Source organism: Anastrepha ludens, chromosome 2 (genome assembly GCF_028408465.1).
Source record: "Anastrepha ludens isolate Willacy chromosome 2, idAnaLude1.1, whole genome shotgun sequence".
Taxonomy (NCBI): Eukaryota; Metazoa; Arthropoda; class Insecta; order Diptera; family Tephritidae; genus Anastrepha; species Anastrepha ludens.
Window position 1 is genome coordinate 143,622,901 of NC_071498.1, and position 17,189 is coordinate 143,640,089.

At 39.2% G+C, this 17,189-nt stretch overlaps 1 protein-coding gene across 5 annotated transcripts in view; it reads right to left on the bottom strand.

Moving 5' to 3' along the window:
• The window catches only part of LOC128855480 (filamin-A), a 184,323-nt gene that overhangs the window by 153,596 nt on the left and 13,538 nt on the right, over positions 1–17,189 (bottom strand). For 2 of the 5 annotated variants that reach the window (XM_054090423.1, XM_054090422.1), the window contains exon 1: positions 1,672–2,893. The exons of 1 other annotated variant lie outside the window; for it this stretch is intronic. In XM_054090423.1, coding sequence (XP_053946398.1) covers positions 1,672–2,607 — 936 coding nt within the window. In that variant the 5' untranslated portion in view covers positions 2,608–2,893. Of the gene's footprint in view, positions 1–1,671; positions 2,897–17,189 lie in introns of those variants that run through there. 2 more of the 5 variants (XM_054090420.1, XM_054090421.1) reach the window with 2 other exon arrangements.

The window sequence follows — 17,189 nt, forward strand, 5'->3', positions numbered from 1 at the left end:
TTCACTTCCATCAAATTTAGGCTTAATGAAATCGCATGCAGAGAAAATATTCAAAAACCTAATCGCATTAAAAAGTTATTTCTTGCTGCGTGCACAGCCGGTGGATGTTTTTATGAGTATGCGGGCATAACTAAGTATGTAAATAAGTGTAATGCTTTAACAACAAACGGTAAAACCGGCTATCTGTTCGTTTCCATTAGCCACGTCACCAACACTAAGACAGCTAACAGACGGATTTGCAACCTACGAATATTCAGATGTAGGTAAACCTATATATACATATGTATGTATGTATGGAAAGTTCATATAAGTATGCAAGCTCGGCTTTGTAAGTAAATGAATGTGTCAGTATGTAAGCAAATATGCACACATGTGCGGTTAAATGTAGCAAGTAAACATTCCGGAACCGCCCAAATATCAGCAGCCGTATCGAATCAGATAGCACAAGAAACAGCAGTCAAAAGGTGAGGAGATTGAGAAATATTCATAATCACAATGTTGCATCTGGAAGCATGTCATGTTGGCTGCCAGTCGACAGCCACGCTCCAGATTTTCACACGCACACAAACACATAAAAGTATTCACAAATGTATGTGGCTCACGGCATCCATTATCAGGGCAATGTATGCAGTGCGCTTCCACATGATCGTATATTTTGAGCAACATACATAGGTACGTACTTGTGCATGCAGGTATGTATGCATGTGTGTATATTCATTTATTTGATTGGGTATATTTATGGCAGCCCAACTTGCTGCTAGTCTAGCCTAGTCACTTCACACACTCGACGTGCAACGGGAAAACCAGAACTAGAAAATGTTGACATGCACACCGCGCTGTTGACGTTGTCATCTCGTCTAACCCGCTGTAACTCTCCTCTCTCACGTTGTTGGGACATTGCGCGTGCCACATCAGCTGCCATGAAAGGCTCTACAGCAGGGAAGGCAAATGGCCTAAACAGCCATTGCCACTGCCACTGCCACTAAGTTGTTGTTGTTTTTAACCACAATGGTGCAAGACAACGGCGAGCTGGCAGTCATAAAAGTGCCAACAAACAAGAAGAACCGCAAGAAGCGCAGAAAGCAAAGTGTTCTGAAGTCGAGGTATTTAATGAACTGTGGTGACGAAATAGAGAGGCAGATGAGGGGAAGATGGTAAAAGAGCGTCATAGTTCTGGCCGGCAAGCATTTCTGTTGGGCTGACTCTTTTTGGCCAGCTATGAGTGCGTTCTCAAGCGTACGCTCCTTGAGTGCGTGCGTGTGTGTGTGTGTGTGAGTGCGCGTAAAAGTGTTGAAGTGGCTGATTTGTTATTATACCTATTCATACATACTTATATATATAATATAATACATATACATATATAGTAATTGGCCGACTGGCTGCCTGGCGTGTGAAGTTCATTAACATTTTCATTAGTTGCGAAATGTTAATTTAGTAGCAGCAAAGCAAAGATATTGCAAACGTTTTTAGAAGCTGTTATACGACACCGACGAACTGCCGCCTGGCCCTTTTTGCGTAGAAGACGGTAGGGGGAGGGGCGTAAGCTCGATCTGTGTCGTTTTAGCGTTTTGCATTAACCCACAAAGTTCAATGATTTATTTTTTTTTTTTTTATTTTTTAGATTAAGCATTTTTTTGTTTGTTTGCCTTTGTTTACAACCCTTGCACACACCTGTTGATAGTATTCGGCGTTGTTATTGTTGGTGCTGTAGCCGAGTACTTGTTGTTGTTGTTGCGGATAACTAGACAGTGATGAACCGTAGTATCCTTCTCCACTGTCGGCCTGCTGATTTGTGTTGTTTGTGCTATAATTGTTGTTGTAGCGATCTTGTTCAGCGTAGGCGTTAGCACTCGCGCTCGACTCGTAATTATTTTGCGTTTGCTGCGGCTGTCGCGCGTAATTTGCGTTACCACTCGCGTTCACGTTCACGTTTACGTTGTTGTTGTTGTTTTTCTGATTTAGATAAATCGTCGCCGATGAGGTTTGACCGAAATTATTATTGCTACGAGCAACTGTTGCGGCCGTTGCTTTGGTTTTTGTCGCACTATTATTATTTACTTGCAAATTTAATAAGTTTCGTTGTTGTTCCTGTGGATTTGTTGTCAATTGCAATTGACGCACTGTTTGCTTTTGTTCTTGTTGCTGCTGCTGTTGCTTTGTTTGTTGTCTGCTTAACAACTCGTAATCCGTTACATCCGTATGCGCACGCGGTCCACCTTCTACTGAATTTTTATTTCTGCTAACGTATGCATTTACTGACTTTGCCGCTGTTGCTGTCGCAGCCGCTCCACTCGTAGGCGACACTTTTGTTGTTGTTGTATTTTGCTTTTCCAACTTTTCTCCAACCGCATTTCTCGTCATTGTCATATTATTTGCTCCCATCGACGTCGCTCCATCTCTCATTGCTAGTGGTGTTGGTGCTGCCGTTACTCTCATTGGCATTGGTGTGGTGGTCATTGTTGTTGTTACGGAGCCGATCGCCGTGGGTTTGTTGTAGCCGGCATTTGTTGGTTCAACTCCACCACAACGTAAAGTTGGACCGGCTTTATTGGCGTTGACAGCGCAGTTGACGTTGGCGTTGGCCGCAATGCTGCGATTGCCATACATTTTGCTGAGCAACAACTCAGCTGCGTTTAATTAGTAGCTAGGTACCTGATTATGCTTTTGTTGTTGTTGATTGGTTGGTTGTTTATTCTCACTTTTTACTGCTCAATACGAGGTCTTTCCTTTTCTTTGTGAGTAAACTACCTTTTGTTACCCTCTTAAAAAATACTCACCACACTTGACTGCTCACCGCCTATTCGGCTTTCAACTGTTTAACTTCTTTGTTGGTATTTTCTATTTTACTTTTATTTATGACTTTTGGTTCGAGGCTCTCGCTTAACCGCAATCGGCAATATCATTTGTTGACACTGTAATTAAGAGCGCCAATATTTATGTTGAGTGACGAAATACTTCAGATACTTCTTATCTGTTCGACTAATTTTCATGGAGAATCAAGTTTTTACCTTATAGATTTTAAGAATTGTATTCGTCATTTAGTATATTTCAATCATTTTCGTTAGTCATACCAGTATGGTTACTTATTTTGAATATCTGTGTACTTAAAATTTTGATTTGAAAAAATATGCGAAATGATTAAGACAACACTTTCGAAAATGGGTCGATGATAAGATCACCTGGGAATCTTAGAATAAATAAAAATTTCTTTATTTGCCCCTGGAACTATTTTTATTTCATACCCCTGGAATTTTTAGATAAAAACATGTTCCGGTTTAACATGCACTTTTTATATCCGTAGTTAAAAATTATTGGATTTCAGGACAATCATTAAAAAGTAATCCATAAATAGAATTTTAATATATTTTTATATGAAAATAATTTCTCTGAGACCAAATTTGTTAAAGTGAAATTAATTTGGTCTGAAAGAGGTCCTCAAAGTTCTATATTTTTCCGAATTCCCAAAACAAAAGCTATGCCCTTCCAAACCAGTGCTTAACTGGAATTGAAACAGTCTAAAAAGATAAGTAAAAATTTCAATACGGAAATTGACAAATGAATCGACTTTCTGAAGTAATTCGTGTCATAAAACTCGTTTTGATAAGGAGTAGTTTTCTCTGCTTGTCACCTAGTGAATTGACCTGCTGAATAGGCGAAACTAGGGAAATTAGATATAGCCGCAATGAAAAGTAATCCAGAAAAAGTAGTAAAGAAAGAAGTTGCTTTTATGTCACATTTAAGCTTATACCGATGATCAGCGGCTGATAATACCATATTAGAGGATGAAGTATGCAAAATAAAGGGTGATCAGATTGGAAGTACTTTTTCCAATAGGGTTTTTTTGACAGATCACGATTACTGTCAAACTAAATACATAATTTTTTTCAGTATTCATTCGCATTTCATCATGGAAAGACCTAAGTCTTAACAACGTTTACAAATCGTTGAATTGTATTACGAAAATCGACGCTCTGTGAAAAGTGTGCATCGCGCGCTCAGGCCAACTTTCAAGGCCCATTTTTGGCTTAGTGGCTACGTCAATAATTTCCTTATTTGGGCTGAAGAGCAACCCGAAGCCATTCCAGAACAGCCATTACATCCATTGAAAACAATCGTTTGGCGCGGCCTATGGCTGGAGTAATTATCGGCACATATTTCTTCAAAGACAGGGCGACGAAAATGTAACAATAAATGACGAACGCTATGGGGCCATGACGGATGGCTTTTTGTTGCCAGAAATTGAAGCCCGTGATCTCCACAACATGCAATCCGTAGTCTCAATAAGACGGCACGCTACTTGCCATAAAGCCCGTGAAACAATGGATTTACTGCGTCTTCGTTTCCGTGAACAATTTATCTCTCGTCTCGGACCAGTGGATTGACCACCAAGATCGTATGATATCACACCTTTGGACTGTTATTTGTGGTGGTATGTAAAGTCTAAATGCTTTGTGGATAAATCAGCTTCGATCAAGGCATTGGAAGCCTACATTACTAAAGTTGTTCACGAGATACCGACCGAAGTCCTTCAGCGAGTCGTGAGTCATGCAAAATTGGCGGTTACAGACGGCCGAATTACGGAGAGCTGCGGCTAACATTTTAAAGGGATTATCTTTAAGAAATAAATATCATAAATGGTTCTATACAAAAATAATAAATATTGCCCAATCAATTTGAGTTTTCCTTGTTTTTCCTCAATTTAAAACCCAATACCTCTAATATGATCACCCTTTATTATCTATTGTATACTTTTGAGTTCAGTTCGTAAGGGTTTACTCTTTCCAATTAAAAAAAAAAAATTGAGAAATTCGTGTTCTAAAACATGAAAACATCTTTGCAAATCTGAAAATATCTCCACACCAGTTTGAGAGAACGAATTTTACTCGTTCTCATGACACCGGAATCCAAAATTCGTATATTTGCTCTAGCAAAGGCAGAACACATACAGAGAAAAATGCTCAGTAGCATCCTAACTGATAGCCAGGCAATCAAGGCCAGCAAACAAAGTTCTGAACTCTTTCCAGGTTACATCAAAACTGCTGCTGGAATGCCTTGGTAAGCTGAGAGCAGAAAAATTAGACTATCCTAGACTCATAGAAATTACTGGGACGGAAATGTTAGATATGGTAAATTAGCCAGGTAGACGGTTGGTAGATAAATTGACGTAAGAAAGGGTAACCTCTCCTCTCTTAGTCCGGAAGTAGATGAAATGAATAGTAAAGGCAAGGAAGCTCCTACTGGGACGATATAGCGGGCGTATCGCATTCACAATCAATGGTAGGCAGTCTTAACCTAAACCGATTTAAATATTGTATGTAATTAAAGAAGAATAATTTTATAATCTTCACAGAATCTCGAACAGTAGATTGAATTATTATCTTACGAACCTTATCTTACGAACCCTTTTTATCAGAGAAGAAAATATGTAAAACTCAGTAAAGTAGAGCGAATACTAAAATTTATTGTGGAAGTTGGGCTCAGAGAAAAACTCTCAATACAAAAAGGGGGCGCAATGGACCGTCACCTTACCAAATCTTCTCATAATAATAATAATAATTTGTATTGTCTGTACCTCTCTGTTAAGTGTTAACATAAATTTTCAAGCGGAAACAAAAAAAATTTCATACGAAAAATTGCGCCAATATTTTTCTCAGTGCCACTCTCTTCACAGAGACTTTAACAGTCTGTTAACAATAAATATGTGCTGATCAAAAAATTAGAGAGATCACTCTTATTCTCTCTTTCGCTCTCTTTCTCTCATCGCAAAATATGAATGGGCAGCGATGAGACGATGAAAAACTGGCGTCAAGTCTAATTGAAATACGCCTCTCGGCAACATAGGAATGTGCCTATCTCATGCTAATCACACTTTTTCACTATCCATTTGCATGTGTGTGTGTGTGTGTGTGTGTATATGTTTACCGATCCGTCTATTTGTCTGGTTCTATGCTACTTGATGTGCTATTGTTATTTAATACAAAGCTACAATGCATTTGGTATGCAAGTGAAATGCTTGACTGCACTGCATTGCTGTTGCTTGTGTTGTTGTTATTACTTTCTCGCTATTCCGCCCCAACAAGAGTGGCTGGTGTATGTGTGGTTAAGTGTTTTCGCGATTTTTTGTTGTCGTCATCGAGATCACTATGACGTTGGCGCTGACGTTGACGCTGACGTTGACTTTGCTTCGGACACACACATCAATAAATACGTAGGTATGACAGCGTTGGAATAGTGCGCTAGCCGCAGCTCTGTTTTATGCGCGATCTCTGTCAATACGATTTCTAGTAGTACGTGCCACTCGGTGCATGATAGCCAATTTTGAGTGTATTTGTAATGTTTTGCTTTTAATTTTTGAGTACGAAATCAATGTAGCATTCATTGTGACGCAGTTGTTGCGTGCTTTTGCATTTTTGTTTTATTAAGTTAATTTTATTTTGACTAGATTTCGTCGTGACACTTCTAAATTTTCGGCACTAGATTTTGTGTAACGGTTATTGTTTGTAAATTTATGCTCACGAATACATACACATACGTTTATTCATATATTTTTTTTTTACTTCATACTTTTATTGTTAATTTAGTTATACTTAGGAGATTTTAGGTACTAATCGCCCATACACATACACATTTGTATATAAATATACACATACATACATATGTGTGTGCACAGTTTTTTTAATTACATATATCTATTAAGTTCATTCACTCGTAGTTTTTAGTAATTTTTTTAAATTTTATTAGTAATTTTGTTTCCTCTTTCTTTGATTTAAACTTTTCTTAACACTGTTGTCATTTCCGTTGCCTGTTCTAGGAAATATTTACTGTGTGCACTCATTAAATTTGTAGAAACATAATACATTTGGTATGTGGTATCAATTACTCATACAAACATTAGTCACTTTATCATTTTGCTAATTCATTGAATTTACTTGAGCCTAAATGTAGGCTTCAAAAAGTCCACTTCATTGAGAAAAGCTGAGTGCGATGATTATTCACTTACATTTTTTATTTAAAATTATTATTATTATTATTTTTATTGTCTCGATCTCGCGCGTGTGGAAATCTCTTCATTACATTTTATATAAAATATTTAAGAATGGCTTCTTACTTATACTTTCATACATAAGAAACCGTTTGCTTGTAAAATTTAGACAATTTCTTAATCCATCGCTTCAAGACGTTAAATGCGTTGCAATTACACCAAGATGCTGACTTATCGAAGTACAGCCCACCTTTGGTTACTCAATTACCACCTCGAGGTTAAAATTTACCCCGGGGTTATGAAAAAACAAAAAAAAACTCAAGTATATGTATGCAAAGATAGTAAAATTAAGATTTTTAAAAAATCTTTCAAAAGTAACGCCTAGAAGTCAGTAGTGAATAATTCCTAGACGGTACCTGTTTTTTATGTCATCTTTGAGATTTGCGATACACGACCGAACAACGAAAACTTATTGTGAGAATGGCGGATTTTTAAAAAGAACATATCACCAAATTCTTTATTTTTTTGGTGTAAATAATTGTACGAATGAGTCGACAACTCAAAGGTTTGTGAACAAATTTCAAGAAATTGATTCTGCCCAGGATAGAAAAACTACTGGTAGATTGGGGTTTTTGGAAAGTAAAGTATGTGTGAATAAGTCATCAACGATTCTACAGCTGAAGCACAGCATTCGGATCGAAATTGTTGAATTCAATCCAAGAATGTGTGAGAGAAGACTTGACAATTTTAATTCTCGCATGACAGACTGTAGATGTGCTCGTGGTGGTGATGCCATTTAAGGGATTATATACAGTTTTTTTTTGTTTTATGTTTTTTTTTTATATCTGAAAGGTAAATTCTTATTTTTCTCTCCCCAAACTGGAAAATATTTAAGAGTGGTAGTCAGTATACAGGGTTTGATTGAAAAGTGATGAGCCTTATTTCTTTTAGGCAGTTTTATTAAACCTTTTGGCTTACACAACTAATTAATATTCTTCAAAATAGGACCATTGAGCGTCAATACACCGCTGGTAGCAGTCCTTCCACTGCAGGAAACATTTTTTAAACTCATCCGCCGGAATCGCGTTCAATTCGTTCGAAACGCCTCCCCTTCAGCTTTCTTTTCAGGCGCTGGAACAAGAAGAAGTCCGGAGGGGACAGGTCTGGGCTGTAGGAAGGGTGGGGAAGCACCGGAACCCCCCTCTTGGCTAATGCAGAGGTGCAGAGGAAGGCGGTGTGCGCCGGCGCATTGTCGTGATGAAGGGTCCAATTGTTGACGAGGTCAGGCCGATCCCGGGCGACGCGGTTTTTCAGCCGAAGGATCACTTCTTTGTAAAATGCCGCGTTTACAGTGCTTCCTGGAGGTACAAACTTCTTGTGGACGATGCCTCGAGAGTGGAAAAAGATGATCAGCATCAAACCCTGTAAGCAGCTAAGCCAAGCAGTAAATTTGTAAGCTCGTTCATATTTTTTTTTATAATTTTTTCGTAAAAATGAAGTATTCTAGAGAAATGAGAAAATCTCTTAACATACGAGAACAAAAAAACGCAAAAATGTTTTTAATCTAAAAACAACTGAAACAGGTGAAAGTAGGTTCAGTGCCTCGGCGAAAAAATGTAAAGAACAAGAGGAAATCTCAGTTCCGCCTGAACATTTCCGATCTCAGAGCACGTAAAAGCACCCGAGATGGAAGAATGGCCCGCAGACAACATCAGTTCGAATTACTAGAAGCTGCCGAAGCGGCGGAGGGTGTATTATATGGTATTGGAACAGACAACTCTATGTAAGGTAAAAACAAAAATTGTATCCTATGTAAAATGCTTTTCAAACTTTAACTTTTTTCTCAAAATTTTGTTTTCAAAGTCGATGACCAACATTACTCGAAAGCGGCTATATCGATTAGTCTCAAATTTTAACACGAGCTTCTTAAATATAGGTTTTAGTAATTAAGCGAATATTTTTTCTCATCGATAAATAATTGTTTTTATAAACAATTTTAGGCCGAAATTTTGGTCAGAAATCTATTTTTTTTTTTTTGAGAAACCGCCATTTTGGCAAACAAATTTATTTTGCTTATTCCTTCCATTAATACCTAGATTTAGCATTGCTTTAACTAAATATTTTTCGTTTTTTAATTTCAGAGGACCCAGTTCAGAGATATAGTAGTAACCGGAAAACGTCTTTTTTGAGAGGAGCTCCCGGAGATCAGCTGTAGCTCCTTTTCAAATAAATATTTTTAACAATACTAAGTCTTAAAATACAGTTAAAAGGTAACACAATATGTGTATACATTTTTAGAACAATAAATTTAAAAGTTTTCTCAAGAAAAATTCTGGAAAATTTGCTTGTTTTCGGCCTTCTAATGTCAATGATGAAAACATTGAAAGTGTTATAAAAGTCCGGTTTACAAATCAATATTGGAGCCACACTTGATTTACTGTCAAACGACTTTTTCATGGACAGCGACACGCAAGTAGGGAAACTCCGAAAAAATGCAAAACAGATCTATGCGATTCATTTTGAATAAGCGTTATGATACATTCATACAAGAAATTATCGAAGATTTGTATTGGCTCAGCGTGAAACAGCAAATATTTTAATGCGCTATGAATTATTTGAGAGATAACCTAAGATGCATAAACGAAATCCAGTAATATTTACTCAGGGAAAGAAGTAGTTTTAGACTGCCGCTGTTTAGAACCAAAGTTGATAAGAAAAATATATTCTATAAATGATTAAAATGTTTTAACGAACTACCAACTCAAATAAAAATTGTGTTAACATGAAAACTTTCAACAGGCTGCTATTCAATCACTGTAGAACGTTGTCTATTAGATAGAAACTAGCTCTTCCCGTCCGCCTTAGCAGTGCGACTTTGGATTTCGTCCATTCAGATCGTCCATCCCAACCGAATGTTCAGTGCGAAGTTGGAACTCCTTTATTCAGACTGCCTGTGCACCAAAGGATGAGGGAACTGTGCGTGTTACAAGATAGGTTAGATGGCACGAGTATCACAGTAGCACCTACGCGTCGTTTTGATACCATGAACCACTTACTGCGAAAAATTTAGGGAAGAGAAACCATCCATAGCCATCCAGTGCTGTTGATGTAGTGGAGGAGAGAAAGGGGATCTAGGCTGGATAATTTCCTCAGGCCATCCCCAAAGGGCACGCTAAGGAATCTCATGCGCCTAGTCGCCAGGGTCGGAGTATCTCCACAGCTTTTGCAATAGGAGTTGTACGGAAGTCCAATCTTCTCCGCACGAGTTCCAATCACTTAGTGACTAGTGAATACCGCAATGAGCTTGGAATGGCGGGGAGTTTCCATCACCTTAAGCATCCTGTTTCTGTCGTATTGAGACTATAGTGCTTTTGAGATAGCACACGATGAGACATACCTCCATCTGTCTTGCTCTTTTTTGAGAAAGAAATTGTGCAGTTTCCCTTTAACAACTGTCAAAGGCACACCGATGTCTGAGATGGGGACAACTGAAACCGGCTCTGACCCTTTCCTGCCAAGCTCATCAGCAATTTAATTTCTCTCTATATTCCTATACCCAGGAACCCAGATAAAGGCAATGTTTTCTGCACGTTAGAGACGTTTGAGTTCCTCCTTACAGGAGTTCACCAGAAGAGAGCTGCAATACGGCGACGACAGGGCCTTGATCGCAGCTTGACTATCGGAAAAAATATTAATGTTTCCCTCCCAACAGTGATCCCGAAGCATTTTGCATGCTTGCGAAAACCTTTGCTTGAAAAACGCTGCTCGTTTCCTACAGTTTAAAGGAGGCCGAAATATGGACTGATTTAGAGAAAACCCCCGCTCCCACTCTTACTATGTCCTACAGGAAGTTACCTTTAGAGGTCAATCTCCTTCAACCTAACAGCGCTCTGAGCAGCAATGGCAACCGTATGTCAAAATTGGCAGAACCACTAAGTTGTACAACCAAAGTACGACACGTGGCTTGAGACCCCATTTTTTGCCGAACTTAGATTTACAGGGGTAGAAAGCTATACTGGCATTTTTAACTCGATTTTCTATGTGCAGGTTCCAGTGGATCAAGTCTTACACCAAGCTCCTTGACTTCCGACTAGAGTGTAAGACTCTGGTTGTTTAGTCTTAGAAGCTTAAAAGGTTGAGGCTTGTATTTCCTGGTGAATAGCATCAATTCCGTTTTGGCAGAGTTGACTCAGAGACCGCAACTGGCAGCCCGTCTACTGAGTGTACCCAATTCGCCTTCTAAAATTTCGACCATTACTGATGGGAAGGGTCCTGCCACCTTTACTCCGTGCCTGTTTAAAGGAGTTAAAGCTTCGTCAATAGCTGATAGCCAAAAGAGAGGTGAGAGGACGCCGCCCTGCGGTACGATCCTAGTGATTCTGGCCTCTCCTGCCACATCATTTCTTTGAGCAGCTGAATAAATGTTGGAAAATACTCTCCTCGACCCTTGCACAAACAGCTTCATCGGTAGTCAAGCCGCTATTAAAGCAGTAATGGTAGTAATGACTTACTCGGAATGCGTGCAGCAGTGTAGGTTCAAGAAGGATGAGCCCAGCGAGAATAGACATATGACAATTAACTGGGTACCAGGACACAAGAGAATAGAGGGAAATGAGGGAGTTGACAAGCTTGCTAAGGCAGGACCCCGTTTGCCGAGGTACTCATCCTAGATCGAACCTCGACCTCCCATAGGATTTATCAGTCTACCAAGGAAGGAATGTAAAATATTGGTTGGAATACTGACGGGACATTGTCTCAATCCATATCAAGCAGCTAAAGATGGGATGGTTCATTTTTACTTTCTCGAACCCTCTTTGGATATGATTTCTACTATTTCCATTATGGCGAATAGCTCCGCATGGAAAATTGTGATATCTGTACTTAGTGTTAGGGATTTTGTGTACCATTTTTGTGAGTCATCATTTATCCATGTTGGGTTAGAGCTCCACTCTTCACTAGACGGGAAGATAACTCCGATCTTTAAAATAGGAATACTCCTAAGAACGACTTCATAAATTGTAGAACTATTATGAAATTGAGAGGAGTTTCTAAATTATTTGAGACTGTTGCCAAGCCAAAGCTGAGGCACAGCAAAAGCCTTAAAACCGACAGTTCTTAGCGGTATACAACCATTTGGTAGCTAGAAGTATTCGGAGAATTAAGAACAACCAATTGTCGAAGATAATCATCCTTCCTCAAGACTATGCCAGCTTCGATCGTCAAAGCGGCTCACAAAAGAGAGTTTGTGAGCACTCAAAATATGGAATTAATAAGTCCTTCGCCTTACAGCCTTGATTTGCACTTATGTATGACTTATTTTTGTCCTCGAGCATCAACAATAAAATGCGAAACGCACTTTTTTCAAATCCTGCAGAAGCTGTTGAAGCTATCAAAAGGCTCGTTTTGGAGGTATCTAGTTTTGAGGGGCAACAATGTTTTGAAAATTGGTTCAAGCGAAAGTGGGAGTGTAATGACTTTAATGGCATAGAAAGAACAGCTCTGTAACGAGCTATTGGTGTATTTACACCTGAAGAAATAATCGTGAAAATGATGATAGGCGAAGAAAAATTAAATGCCGTCGCAAATTTCGTGGAGGATATTATCCGAAAAAAGAAGCGTAAAATGGAAACTTATGCTGAAGAGCATAGGTTTCTCAAAACAGGCGGCGTTCTATCTAGGCCCTCTACCTCGAAGCAATGCGGAAGCAGTCCCGGGGTGAAGGCAAAATTCCTAGAGAAGAGGAGGAACATTTTTAATGGAATCAGCACACACGTAGTCGCGACGGTTACTATATGGTGCGAAGGCATTTTTAACCCAACATCACCGCAAAAAAAAAAAAATTTAATTTGTTTTCATCATTGTACGCAAAACACAATATAAAAGGCAACCCTCGTACAACTGCGTATATTTTATGTACATAATTACAATCATTGATTAGAGTATTTGGCACTAAATCAAGCAACTTTCAAAATATTTAAACCTTCACTTCAGAAAGCATCTATGCCACTTTGTATTGGCTAAGTAGGTTTTTTACGCCATTTGTTTATTGAAAATGAAATGAAAACGCTTGGTAAGTAAACAATTCATACAAAAATGTATTTATTGGCCTTGCATGAGTCATAATTCCCAAAAGTTTGCTGCTAGTGAAGCAAAAGGTGATAAAGGAATTTGCAAATAAATAAAATAAAGAAAAGCAATTAAATTAAGATAAAAAACACAGCGAAATTGAATTTGACATCATCGATCGAGAGGTTAATCAAAGCTGTTGATTTACGTATTGTATGAAGGTATGTCTGTATACGCGCTTGTCTTTATAAGCATTCTTGGATACCGGGTGGTTCAAATACAGGTGTTTTTTTGGAGCATTTGGCAGTTTTGCTGTCAGGTGATTAGATCTTCTGGAGATTAACGAATGCCTTGAATAGGGTTGGGAAATATTGCCAGAGGAAATAACAATGCGGTTAGTTAGTTGCTCAAAGTAGGCACTTATGTATTTCCCCCGGAACGAGGTGAATATTTGGAGTTCGAAAAACTCATAGAGAGCGTTAGCTTGTTATTTTGGCTTTTTAAGTATTTTGATATCAAAATGAAATGAATGAAATTTGAATGGGTCGAGCCAAGGAGCTCCAAGAGATTTGGTGGCTGCTAAAACACTCAGGCTAAAAAGCCCATTCTATTTAAAACTCTGAAAAGAGGGTAGATAGTCAAGGAGGAAAGGAGCAAAGTATTACAGAAACAAACAGGAAAGAATAGAGACAGAGACCAAGGTAGTTAGTCCTTTGAGAATTTCCCAGATTCTTTGGCAAATCTATAAATATCCTCCAGTTTTAGAGAACGAATATTACTCATTCTCACGACATCCGAACCCAAAACTCGTAGCCTTGCTCTAGCAAAGGCAGGACACTCACAGAGTAAGTGCTCAGTGCTATCCGCCTCTTCCAGGCGAGACAGGCACATCGGGTCCTCAATGATTCCAATGGTGGTTATATGCTGACTTCATGGGTTGTCTCCTGTGATAATACCGACCATCAACCGAACGTCTTACATTCTTGAGTAATCTTTGAAGTTTGCTTCGCGTTCTCCAGGGCCTTCGGTGTAGCATGACTATCACTGCAAACACCAATTTGTTTTCCGCTCCATTTCTTCTCGATAATCCATTCGGTAGTAGGTCATGTTTAGGTGCCAAAAACTCTGCGAGTTGATACTGCTCAGATAGCAACTTAAAGATTTCTCTGTGTCCCGAAGTTCCATCTTCGTGCCAGAAACCATATTTATGGAGTCTACGCATTGCTTTTGTTGCTTCCTCTTGTATCTTAAGATCCAACGGGAGCAAATCAAGCATAGCAGTTAGGGCATCACCAGAGGTTGTACTCATGGCACCCGTGATGCATAAACATACACTTCTTTGCAGCCTGTATAGTTCCCGGAGTGTGGACTTAACCATACTCCGTCGCCACCAGACCACAGAGGCATAAGTGATGATTGGTCTGATAAGTGCTGTGTATATCCATAGGACCAGAGCAGGTTTCAGACCTCTGGTTTTACCAAAGGCTCTGTGACATTGCTGAAAAATCCTTAATGCGCGATTCACCTTCAGTGAAACGTGTGTCTCCAAAAGTCAGTTTCTTATCCAAGATTACTCCTAGATATTCAACTTCATCGGAAAAACCAAGTATCACACCTTGCAGTGTTGGAAGACTAGAAAGATGTTGGTTTTGTTCGGGTTAACGGATAGACCTCGTCTCATGCACCAGTCATCGATTTTCACCAGGGATTTATTGGATGCTAGCGCACAGACAGCGTCCGCATATGTTTCGGCATGAAAACCGAGTTCCTGCATCTCCGCTAGTAGAGAGTCTACGACCAAGCACAACAGCAGCGGTGAAAGAACACCCTCTTGGGGACATCCATGCCTGGCCCTGACGGTGATTAGTTCGCCACTGTTCTCACCAGCGGTTAACAGCCTCTCAGAGAGCATGGAATATATCCATTTTACAATGGTTTGATTAACTCCATGCCGTTCGGCAGGAGAACATATTGAGCTGAAAGGGGCATTATCAAAAGCTCTTTCAATGTCCACGAACACGGCCATTGTGTATTCGTCAGCTTCCAGCCCGGCTTCATTCTTGCTAACAAGGTCATGTAGAGCTGATTCACATGATTTTCCACTCTGGTAAGCGTGTTGATTTCTACTAAGTGACTTCTCGGCAATACCCGCACTTGAATATGTTTCTCCACCACTCGTTCTAGACTTTTCAACACGAACGATGCCAAGCTAATTGGTCCAAAATTTTTTGCTAGGGAAATCTCATCTTTTCCTGGTTTGGGAATAAATATATACTACTCTTACGCGTCGCCAATGGGATGGTATATGACCAAGGGCAAGACAGGTTGTGAAGATCCTTTTCAAGGTCTCAATCAGCCTGTCTCTTCCTGGATTGCTGGATATATTCCGTCGGGTCGAGTGGACTTAGAGCCTTCAAAGGAAGTTAAGTAAAAGCTTATCGATTCTTTTGTCACTATTCGACTAGCAATATACCAGCTGTACTTAGAGGTTCCACTGTCGCTACCGTGGTGGTATCAATCGATAATTTTTTCGAAAGTCGCAGTTGGAAACTCTTTTGCAGATGCAGAACTTTTACTATTGACATTTTTGTTGGCTGAAAATTAAAAAAATTAATGTGGACGAACTTTGTCTTTTCAAGAAAATTTCACACCACGTCGTATAGCTCATCACACAATCTATTTTTTGTGCATTAATTTCGAACATCGCGCTATCAGGTGACAGCGCGATGTTAATGGACCGCCATAGAACTGCGTTTTGACGCTTTTTTGTGGTGAAGTGTCAAGAATGATAGAATAGAAGCTTGCGCCTTCCGAATTCACAGTGACGACACCTCTTCAAATAAACAAACAAAAGGAAGAAAAATTACTTGTTTGTGATGAGGCAGGGCAAACGAAAGCAATGGAAACTGCCGAACAATATTTGAGGAGACGACGTCTTCGATTGTTAAAAATGCAAAATATGAAGTGGAGGTTTTCAAAAGGCGCCACCTTCTGTATGCTGAACAAAGTGGTAAAGTATCGTTAAAGAAAGAAAGCTAAGGGAATAATACCCAACTATCGTGAGCAAAAGCATCAACGGCCTATCCAAAACCTTAGCGCATATTAAAATTGCAGCTGTTAGAGTTGGCCTTCAAATAAACGAAGATAAGATGAAATATATGAGGATGTCCAGACAAAATAAGCCAACGTCAGGCAAACTGAAAGTTGAGGATTTTTCTTTTGAAATCGGAAAATCCTTTACCTACTTAGGCTTCAAGCTAAGTAGAGACAATTCAACAAATCTCAACATCGATGAGAGCATCCAAGCAGCTAAGAAATCGTACGCATTACTAGCGAAACTCTTTAAATCGAAAATACTAAACAGACAATTCCAATTTATTCCTGTACAAAACCGTTATTGGACCAGTATTATGCTATGAAGCTGAATCGTGGACTTTAATTGAAGCAGATAAAGCAAAACTGCAACCTTCGAATAAAAATATTTAGACAATTTTTTGGAGCAATCAAAGATCACGGCGAGTGGCGTATAAGGTGGAACGACAGGTCACTTTGCCTGTAATAAACACTTTAACACAATGAGGTTATATAAAGGGTGGTTAAGTTTTAAGGGCCGATGTTGGTTTTGAATAAAATACAATTTTTTTAAGAAATTATTGTCATTTAAAGGGTGGTTAAGTTTCAAGGGCCGGTGTTGATTTTGAATAAAATACAATTTTTTTAGGAAATTATTGTCATTTCTCCTTATTATGATAATATTAGTATGGCTCAATTACGCATGGAACAAAATATTTGCCAAATGGCCGCCGCGGCCTTGGCGGCACACCTCCTTCCGATGGTCCAAATTTTCGATGACGCTGAGGCATCATTGAATTATCTCATCCTTTAGCTCTTGAATTGTTGCTGGCTTATCGACGTACACCTTTTCTTTCAAATAACCCCAAAGAAAGAAGTCCAACGGTGTCGCTGACGTTTAGGTGTGGTTCACACTCAACATCGGCCCTTGAAATTTAACCAACCTTAAGTTCAAGATCATGCAGGTTCTGCTGTGATAAAGACACAGAATTCTGGGCACGTACCTACTCGAGCAGGAAGACCTACAATTGCTCCCTCCTAAGGAGCTTGGTCGATTCCTCGGTATACT